Below are 10,977 nucleotides of genomic sequence, written 5' to 3'. Positions count from 1 at the left end.
CCCTGCCATCTGCCTGCAATATTCTATGTAACAAACAGACACAGTGAACAACCTGTGCCTGTTTAATGGTAAAAAACTTGTAACTATAGTCGCAACTGTTGCAACATTCGGGACAGCAACAAAATAGATACATTGGAAAGGAGCTAACGGGCTACTAAAAGCCACACCATATGAAATGGGATATTAAGAATTACAATTGGTAACTTGTGGCAGTATTCCAACATTGATTAGAGATACCTAATATAGGCCCTCATTCCGAGTTGATCGCTAAGATTCATCGCATCGCAAATGTATGAAAACTAAGTGTCTGCGCATGCGCAAAAGCGTAAATACGCATGCGCGAGTACATACGTACGACATTAGTGCAAAACTGCCAAATTTAAACCAACACGTAACTGGCAAACGAAAACGAGGAGTGGCGGAGGCGTGGCGGAGGCAAGACTTCGCAATGCTCCGACATGGGCGTGAAAGTGGGCGTACAGTGTGGGAGTATGCAACTCGCAATGGGCGTGTTTTTCGCAATTATACCTTGTCGCTGTTAAATCTAACATAGGAAACCGTAGCAACCTTCACGCAGCAGCCGAGTAGGTCTGCAGTTACTCTACATTTGCGAAGTACTGTTACCAAGTGTGTATGCAGTAATTAGCTGTTAATTGGAGAGCACATTCATCTGATGGCCAATTACTAGCTAATTACTGCGCAGATGAAAGTTAGCAAAAAGCAATTGTCTGAACCCACATTACATGTTTATTCTACTCACATATAAATCACACACACTGCCAAATAAGGTTGTTTGTAGTGTTATTGTTGGTGTGTAAACATTTTTAATTATTTTTTAAATGTTTGTAAGAATAACAAATACAAACAAGTGAAATAAAAATTTAAATGTAAAGCTGCAACATTTTTGCTAAAGAAACCGACAACCAAATAATGCAGCATACCCTTTCATTTTGTCAGAAATGTAACATTAATTTTGGTTTATAATATTTGACAATGTTTTAAATGATGTCCTGTTGATCAATACATAAATCTAAAAAGTGTTGTGTCAGTTTACTTAATATGGACATTAAAGTGTGGTGCAAAGCATACCTGTATTTGTTGGATGATGCAATTTTGTTGGAGAAATTGCAGATTGGTCCACAAGTGTCTATATGCTGACCTAATTTTTCGGGAACTAACATTTACCTAATGCATTACCTTGAATAAATAGCACAATTTTTTGAATTTTTTTTTTTATTAATGTAGTAAGATTTCACAACATGAAAACAACATGGCTACACGTGAGTCTCACAGGCAGAGATGGACCAAGCAGCAAGCATATGGCACTGACACAAATGATAGAGCAGAACTTAGTACTCTGCAAAAATCAGCTTCTGACTAAATTATAATTTGTAATCATAAATAATACATATTACACACCCTGCCACACAAACATTTTGACACAACTGAGAAAGAATTAGGATCCACCACACAAACACAACAATACATAGCACACTAGTAAGAGGAAGATGGCTCAGGTGTTTATACCCAAAAACTCACAGGCTACAATACCTCCAAACATAAATAATACATTTCACTAAGAGGGAGTTATCCATTCTGGCCACACAAGCCAAATCCAAAATAACATAGAGGCAACATCAAAAACATGGGTGCTGGCCATCTGGAGAGACATCACTTTCTTTTTTTTCTCCCCGCCTGAGGCTGTTCTTCTTGGCTTGGTCTGCGGAGCGACCTTCGTTGGGCCTGCCCAGTGGCCTGTTCTTCCTGGGCAGGGGCAGGGGAGGGAGCCGATGTGGGTGGCTCTCTGCCACTGTGGGCAAGGGAGACAGCGATGGCCTGGAGCCCTTGCAAGATGTTATTTGTAAGGCTTTGGAATGAGGAGGCAAGTTGTTCTTGGCCCTGCCTGATCTCTGCCAGACCTTGGCAGAGTTGAGCAACACCTTGCTCAACACTGGTTCGGTGCTCAGTGAGCCGGACAGCTATCTGGCTTACCTCCCGGAGGATCCCGTCTTGAAACGCATTTAGGCTCTCACCATACCTAGCGATTTCAAGCAGGATCTCCGGGATAGCAGAGGGTTGGGTGGGGGGGCCAGTAGGAACCTGCAGAGGTGGGATTTGTGTCCCCACACTGCCAGACCCACTAGGTCCCTCCACCTCAGCCTCAGCCACATAACCCTCCTGTGACTCAAACTGATCATCCCCCTGTGCTGTGTTTAGTGGCAAGCAAATAGAAGAATGTGTGGGAAAAGAGTACAATAAAAAATTAGATTTAAGTTTATAAATACTGTTTAAATTGCAGACAAATACATGTGTAAACTTACCTGGCAAGTCATGTCCCGTCAGGATCTCAGGCAGGTCCGTGTCCATATTAGACACCCCTTGGCCCTCCTCATAACTGACACAGGCCATCGCCATCTCCTCCAAGTTTGTAAACTCCACAGCGACAGATGGTCCTCCCCCTGTAGCCCTTGAGGCATTCCACTCCGCAGACCTCTTTGCCTTCAGGCGGGATTTGAAGTCGGCCCACCTACATATGTATTGTGAAAGAGGGGCAAAGTAGAGTATTATTATTTGTGTATGTAAATATCTAGGACACATGTTCTGCTTCTGTTTGCTATACATAACATCACATGTCACTACATTTTTAAGACAACTTAGCACCGAAAAAGGACTGGCAAGATGCACTTACCGTCGTCTAACTTCCTGCGATGTTCTGACGACAGAGCCAACTTCATTCACAGAATGTGTGATGTCCCTCCAGATGCAATCTTTTGTAGCAGCACCCATGTTTTTGGGGCCTCTATGTACTTTGGACATGGCTTGCGTGACCAAGACACGCAACTCCCTCTTAGTGAATGCTGGCTGTCTTTTCTTACGTCTGGAGGTAGCCTGTGAGGTTTCTTTCTGCTGCTCCTCACCATCTTCCTCCTCACTAGCAGCTTCTGTCTGTTGTGTTTGTGTGGCTAATGCTGATTCCTCCTCAGTTTGTCCAGTATGTGTGTGTGGCAGGGTATCCCCACTCAATTGTTGGGGCTCAGAAGCAGACATTTGCAGAGTACTAGGTCCTGCCTGTTCAGAATCCGCAGAGGCGTATTCCAACATCCGTTTCTGGCACTCTAGGCGTTTTTTAGCCAATGCCATCTGCTGCTCTGCAATGCGGGCCATCTCTGCTGCTATTTCCTCACGAGAAGCCATGTTTGCGATGACGTGTGTACGCCGAGGTGTGTGCTTATTTATACCTACGGGCGGGGCGTTCATTCACACAGGTGTACAGTGTTAATCTTGGTAATGATTGCACTGCTTATTTAAGGGCCTACTTTGCACGCTGTGAGTGTTGGTAGTTTGGAGTTTGTATTTGTCAGTTTGGAGTTTGTTGTGCTGTGCGTTAAGGTGCTATTGTGCTTTTCAGAGTGAGTAATTGTCAAGCATACATTTGTCCGTTTGTTCGCGTTTAGAATATAGACGGTATAGCATTATTTTTGCGAAAATCCGTTTGTGAGTATTCGTGCATTCGTCTTGTTCCTAATGTTTTTTACTAATTATATTTTTGAAGATTATTTGTAATTATTTTTAACACATATATATTTGGCTTCTCCATTTTTTAAACTAAACCTGTGCTTCAGTGTTGCTGTTGTGTGGACTAATGTTACTATGTTGATCTTACTGTAATTGTTGTTCTCTTGTAGGTGTATTTTTCTGGGTGAAGTAACCCCTTTTTGTTGTTTTCAAAGAGTGTGATTTAGAACTCAAATTTGACTGTTGTTTTCTTTGGTGCAGGTAAGTGCCCTTGGCCTGTGTTGGTGCCTGTTTGTTCAAAGTGTTTTGCTTATGTTTGTCTGCCATCTTGATAAGAAATGTTAAATTTATTTCAAGGATTGTTGTGCAAAGTAGTGCTGTTCTTGCCTGTACTAGCTACTAAAGGGATAACTTTGGTTGTTGTGTTGTAATGTTTTTTTTGCCTATTTTGCTTAATTTTTTTGAAGGTGTTTGTGATGTGTTTGATGCTCTGAGTATATTGTTTTTTTATATTTATATTAAAATGTTTTTAAAATATGTAGCTTTCTAACTTTTAATTTTTTTATACCCTTTTTGGTATCATTTTCATTTTGATACGGAATTGAACACAGAAAATATGTCTTATGCTCCTGCAGTAAGTTGACACACCCTTTTTTTAAAAATGTTTTGTTGTATATTTTTTGAGGTTTGCTTTTGTCTTATTCAACATATCTGTTATATTTTTTTAAAGTGTGTGATGTCAGTGTTTATCGCAGCAGAAGCCCTACCTCCCCAACCCACGGCAGCACTCCCACCCCAACCGCCAGCCCCACAACCACAACCGGCTCCTCATCAACCAAGGCAACGGAGGCGTGCTAGGCCACCAATTTTCCAACCCCGTGTCCTACTTTTTGGGATGCCAGATGATGTTGTTGTGCGTAGATACAGGCTGCCACCACATCTAATCCTAGACACTCTCTCCATAATAGAGAGTGATCTGGAGTCTTCAATTCGGTATCCTACAGCAATACCACCATTGACACAATTCCTTGCTGTGTTACATTTTTTGGCTACAGGCTCTTATCAGCATGTGGTTGGAGACCTGGCTGGCATGTCGCAGGGCCAGTTCAGTAAGGTCCTGCGGCGTGTCTGCCAGGCTTTCCTAAAGCGTGTGAAGCAATTTATTGCTATGCCTTTGGATGTTGGTGCCCTAGATGTGGTGAAGCGGCAATTTGAGGAAGGTGGTAGTCGCTTCCCACATGTTATTGGGGTTGTGGATGGCACACATGTAGCTATTCAGCCACCAAGACATAATGAAGAAATTTTTAGAAACAGGAAACTGTTTCATTCTCTGAATGTAATGGTTGTTTGTGGGCCATCCCTCCAGATCCTTTCCCTGAATGCAAAGTTTCCCGGAAACTCCCATGATGCGTATGTCATTAGACAATCAGGGATATGGCACAGATTAAGATCAAGTCAACGAGCAGACATGTGGTTATTGGGTGAGTTGGCCCACTATTTTTGACATGAAATTACTAATTTTTTAAAAATATACTCTTTCTAATTTGTTATTCTCATCAAACAGGAGACCGTGGATATCCTTGCACCCCCTGGCTCATGACTCCTTACCGTAATCCCAGGCCAGGACCACAGACGGCATTTAACTCCGCGCTTACTGCCACTAGGCAGCTGGTGGAGCGCACAATTGGGGTCCTTAAAGGGCGGTTTCGTGTGCTCCACCGCACTGGGGGCGACATCATGTATTCGCCGGAGATGGCAAGTAAACTAGTGGTCCTGTGCGTTATACTACACAACATCGCGGTAAGGAGTAGCGTAGAGCTTCCTCAGACAGAGGAATTGCCTGATGAGGAGCCAGGGGTTGTCCGACACTTCGGTGGGGGGAGTGTTACACGGAGGGGGAGCCAAGTCAGGGCAAGCATTGTTGCGGAATATTTCAGGTATAGTGTTTTAAGATTCTCTTTTTTAATCAAAATAAAACCACAGTATGCTTTTGTTTTTTGAATAATTTTGTCATTTTGTTTGCTATTGTAAGGCCATTGTGTAATTAATTTGTTGCGTTGGAATATGTAATATTTATTTGGCAAAAAATCCGTTAACACGTTAAGCTTACAATGTGTTATTTGCAAAAACAATACTGTGATGTTGCTAAATAGTGTCCTTATTTGTTTTCTATCCTAAAATCCTGTTTATTTCAACAAACACACAAACAAATGAAACTGAATGTTGTCCACTTTGTGACTGTCCAGCTGAATGATCACACAAACTGTGGTGAGTACACAGATATGTATCTAAATTTACCCAAAACTGTGTGTGTGTCTGTGTCTGTTTCTTTTGTTTTATGTTTTAATTTTTAAAAAATTACTTCTGCGAATGCGTATTTCCGCTCGTGCTAATTAACACTCTGCTCTTCCCAGCATTGCAAAGATCAATAAAGTTATTAGAAATGACAGCATAGATTTTGGACCAATCACATGCTAGCAGACACTATAAATATATGCCCAAATAAGGAAAACGCCATTGCCATGATGCGTGCGGCACCTTTCACCAGGCGGGAGCTCCGCGTCCTGGTTGCGGTGATGGACCGCCGCGTAGGCCGCGTTGGGCGATTCATCCCAAATCGGGTTAAGCGTGAGGCCTACGCGGAGGTCCGCCACCTACTGCGTTCTCGCGTCCGCAGCAGGCGGACAATCATCCAGCTTGAGAGGAGATGGAGTGATCTCCGCAGGAGGACTCCAGAGCTGTTGGCGGAGATCCGCCAGCAAATCCGGGAAATGCATGCACGCAGTAAGTTACATTACATAAGATTATTAGCATAATTTGAGCAAATTTACACTAAGTGGTAGGCTAATTGCAACACTGAGTGAACAAATTTAAAAAATAGGACAGTGTGTGTGGTTAGGGCAAACAGTACTGACTGTAGCAAAGTGTCACCAAACAAGTGCATGTTGTCCTGAATTAATACCCAGGCAGGAAACTGAACACAAAAACTTGATTAGTGGTGTCTAGATAATAGGGTGGATTGAAGAGTGATCTGGTGATGTTGCCTAGACCAATCAATATGACTCTATGGAATAGATTAAGGAATGAGCGTCCAAAAAATTGTTTGAACTCATTTTGGTTGCTCTGGCCAACATGAAGAGGTTTTTAAAATGTATTTTGTTAAAAAAACAAAAAAAAAAACACAGTGTCTTTTACATGGAACAGAACAGTGAATTTTATATTTGTTTAGTATGTAATTTAACATGCAAATTAAAATTTGTCTTAAATATCATTATAGGATGACCACAACGGCAACGAACACAACAGGCACCTTCTCAGCCCCCTTCCCCTTCTCACTCCCCCACCACTTCCCAGTCCCCCTCCCATTCTCACTCCACCTCCACTTCCCAATCCCCCTCAGCTTCCCAGTCCCCCTCAGCTTCCCAATCCCCCTCAGCTTCCCAGTCCCCCTCAGCTTCCCAGTCCCCCTCAGCTTCCCAGGCACCCTCAGCTTCCCAGGCCCCCTCAGCTTCCCAGGCCCACTCCACTTTCCACTCCCCTTCTCAGGCCACCTCTCCTTCTCTTTCTGTGACCCCTTCTCCTCCTTCCCATTCCCCTTCTCCTTCTACTTCCAACTCCCCTTCTCAGCCCCCCTCACCCTCTAATGGCCTAACATTCTCTCCGCCCCCCTCGCCCTCTCAATCAGACCCTCCCTCAGAAATTAGATTACCAAACCCTCCTCCTTACCCCATCTCTCCTCCTTCCCCAAACCCTCCTCCTTCACTCATCCAGCCTCCTTCCCCCATCCCTCCTCCTTCCCCAATCCCTCCTCCTTCCCCCATCCAGCTGCCTTCACCACCCACAAAATGGGCAGAAGAAGCCCCTGATGGGGCCAGTGGTGACCCTAATGTTGCTTTGGAAAGTAAGTGTTTTTAATTTTCAAATCAAAATATGACCTACTTACACTTACAATGTACAAACATGCACTGCTGTACTGTTGCAAATCATCTAGCAAGGTACACATTTTGAGCTCTTATTGCTGGTGTTCATGTTGCCTTGATAATTTTGAGAGTATCATTATATGTAGTGTTTATGTGTGCAATGTGTTGTGTGTCCACTCTAGGTCGACACTAATTCGTTGGACAGGGTTGCCAGGACTACATAGTTTAATCTGTTTATTTAAATCTCAATTTTTTTTATAGATGAGTGCAGTTTAGTATGTTGTTAGTCTTTTACAATTGTGCCTCTCTATTCATAATGTTTGCACTTTCAAAACACATTCTTCACTTTGTTAGCCAGCAGAACAACACAATGATTTGTGGTGTTAAAGTAACACTCAGAAAATGCAAAATTACAAAGAATAAACCTTTTTTGAACTGGATTTACATGGATTGTGGGCATGCTAGGATATGTAGTCCTTCGGAAGATGTTGATATGCTGTGTGATCATGCAGGAACAAACCTCCTTAAAATTAATTTTCAACAGTCCAGATGTGAATGAATGACAACATAGTGTTACATTTACTAAGATGGAAGTTATGTTTAACATGGGATGTTGACCATAGCAACCAATCAGATTAACTATTAAATTATGTCCACTTTTACAAGATAACATGTTTAATTTGTTTGTTTGCTATGGTCTACTTCCCATCTTAAATTGAACTCTGTTAGGGTCTCCTGCCCTGTGCTGCCACGTCGTCATGGCAACCGGGAGACAAGTGCTAGCGGAGTAACCTGAGCGCAGCTGATACTCCGGTTCGGGTCTTTTGCTGTGCAGTGGTTATAGGCTCTGTGCACGGCAGGGGATCCGGTGCTGGTTTTTGTGCTCACAGTCTGTGAGGTCTGAGTGGGGCGTGGACAGCACCTGCTTTATAAGGCCTCTTCTCAGGGTAAGCAGATGCTGCTGAATCTTTGTTGGTTAGTCAGTTCCTGAAAGTTAACCAGTACTGTGTAGCTTTGTATTTGTTTGTTGCTTACTGCAAATAGGCCTGGGGATTTGGTATTACACTCTGCCAATCCAGACCTAGCAGTAAGACTGGAGTCAGTCGTTTAGCTTGCTGGGGTTCTGTTACTACTCTGTGAACTTAGCAAGTTTGCGGCTGTATTCTAAGACTTGCCTGTCTAATCCTGTCTCACTGTGCTAGGTGTCAGGGGTCAGTTTAGTGGCAGTAAGCTGAACCTGTGCACTGCAAGTGAGAATTAGGATTGTGGAGACTCTCCTTGTGTCTATCATTCCATCTCTGACCAAGGAGTTTACTGCCACACCAGTTGGTAACCCTTTAGGGTTTTGCTGTTGCCCTTAGCAACAGCATTTCGGGTTCTCTACGTATTAAAACACAACATCTTGCTTTTCCCATCTGAGCAGTTCTAATACAAGGGAGATACCCAGTTCCTTAGCCTCTGGGCTTCTCTGTTCACTTTGTGTGTATTTTGTTACCCTATCACCTTCTGTGTACGTTATGTCATATTCCCCAGTCTGTCTGTGAGTCCATTTGTTTTGCATAACAGTTCAAACACCAGTACATTCCTGCAGGCACTGGAGTGCATAACAGTTCTGACACCAGTACTTTCCTGCAGGCACTGGTGTGCATAACATATTCAGCAGCCTAATACTCCTGTTGAAATTTTGTGGGAATATGGAGCATACCCCTCAAAATACGTTGCAACAGGTGGTCGATCAGGTGCAGGTCCTGACTCGACAATTTAATGATTTGTCCATTAAAATGCACACCTCCCAGGCTGCTGGCGGAGCTCCCGCAGCAGCAGCACCTGCAGGGGTTAAGGAGCCGAAAGTGAATCTCCCGGATCGTTTTTCTGGAGATCGCTCGCAGTTCTTTTGTTTCAAGGAGAGCTGCAAGCTATACTTCCGGCTTAGGCCTCAGTCTTCTGGGTCGGAGATTCAGCGGGTGGGCATAGTGATTTCCTTGCTACAAGGAGACCCACAGGTCTGGGCATATGGGTTGCAGCCTGACTGTCCGTCGCTTAAAAGTGTTGATGCTTTTTTTACGGCACTGGGCATGTTGTATGATGACCCTGACAAGACGGCCTCAGCCGAGGCTCAGATTTCGATCCTTAAGCAAGGGCGAAGGCCAGTTGAGGTTTACTGTACGGAGTTTCGGAGGTTGGCCCATGATACCCAGTGGAATGACCCAGCCCTGAGACACCAGTACCGAAGAGGTCTTTCTAACCAGATAAAGGACCAACTGGTACAATATCCCTTGCCTGATAGCTTGGATCAGCTCATGCAGTTATCCATCCGGGTGGATAGACGGCTGAGAGAGCGTAGGCTTGAAAGGGAGACTGAGATTTTCTTCCTTCCCAAGGGTACCTCAGACTCTGAGGAATTTTCCGAGGAGCCTATGCAGATTGGGGCTACCCGCCTCTCCTCGCGTGAGAAGACGCGGAGGAGACAGCAGGGGTTGTGTTTGTACTGTGGGAATAAAGGTCATGTGGTAGTATCATGCCCAGAAAAGCCAGAAAACTTCAGGGCCTGAGGGTGATGGGAAATATCCTGTCAGGCCAGAAGTCAGAATTTCCCAAGAAGACTTTTATCATTCCGGTGACCTTGAAGATCCTCGGTCAAACTGTCAAGACTGAGGCCTTTGTGGACAGTGGGGCCGACAGGGTTTTTATGGACCGCCAATTCGCCCTGAAACACTCTGTTCCCTTAGTACCCTTGGCATCGGAAATTGAGATTTGTGGGTTAAACGGGGAACCATTATCCCAAGGTAAAATTAACTCTTGCACTAGCCAGATTTCTTTGTTTATTGGAGCCACACACTCTGAAAAATTGTCCTTTTATGTGACTGTCTGTACTTTTGCCCCATTGGTGTTGGGGTTACCCTGGTTAAGGGCCCACAATCCTCAATTTGACTGGGTCTCTGGGGAGATTCTTAGTTGGGGTACTGATTGTTTCAGGAGTTGCTTGAGCCTTCCAGTCAGGCTCTCGCAGCTAAGTTTGCCAGGATTGCCAGGGTGTTATGCAGATTTTGCGGACGTGTTCTCCAAAAAATTTGCAGAGGTACTACCTCCCCATCGCCCCTATGACTGTGCCATTGATTTGTTGCCAAATGCTAAGCTTCCCAAGAGCAGGTTGTACTCCCTGTCACGTCCTGAGACTCAGGCTACGGCAGAGTACATTCAGGAGAACTTGGCTAAGGGATTTATCAGACCTTCACAGTCTCCAGTTGGGTCGGGGTTCTTCTTCGTGGGTAAAAAGGACGGTTCGTTGCGACCCTGCATCGACTTCAGGGAATTGAACCGTATCACGATAAAAAACTCATACCCACTGCCTCTCATTTCGGTCTTGTTTGACCAGCTTCGTACTGCCACCATTTTTTCTAAGATTGACCTACGCGGTGCGTACAATCTAATCCGAATAAGAGAGGGGGATGAATGGAAGACTGCCTTTAATACCCACTCAGGGCATTATGAATATTTGGTGATGCCTTTTGGGCTCTGTAATGCCCCGGCAGTCTTCCAG

General features: G+C 44.2%; 1 protein-coding gene across 1 annotated transcript; it reads left to right on the top strand.

The window, feature by feature from the left end:
- Positions 1–4,212: 4,212 nt before the first annotated feature.
- Positions 4,213–5,544, top strand: LOC134929077 (putative nuclease HARBI1). Its single transcript, XM_063924913.1, has 2 exons — positions 4,213–4,997; positions 5,081–5,544. Exons 1-2 carry the CDS (start codon positions 4,253–4,255, stop codon positions 5,515–5,517), a joined length of 1,182 nt encoding a protein of 393 aa, XP_063780983.1. The 5' UTR covers positions 4,213–4,252; the 3' UTR covers positions 5,518–5,544.
- The last annotated feature ends 5,433 nt before the right edge of the window (positions 5,545–10,977 follow it).

Source organism: Pseudophryne corroboree, chromosome 5 (assembly GCF_028390025.1).
Source record: "Pseudophryne corroboree isolate aPseCor3 chromosome 5, aPseCor3.hap2, whole genome shotgun sequence".
Taxonomy (NCBI): domain Eukaryota; kingdom Metazoa; phylum Chordata; class Amphibia; order Anura; family Myobatrachidae; genus Pseudophryne; species Pseudophryne corroboree.
Note: the sequence above shows the minus strand (reverse complement) of the source record. Positions and strands in the feature narration are given on the sequence as shown.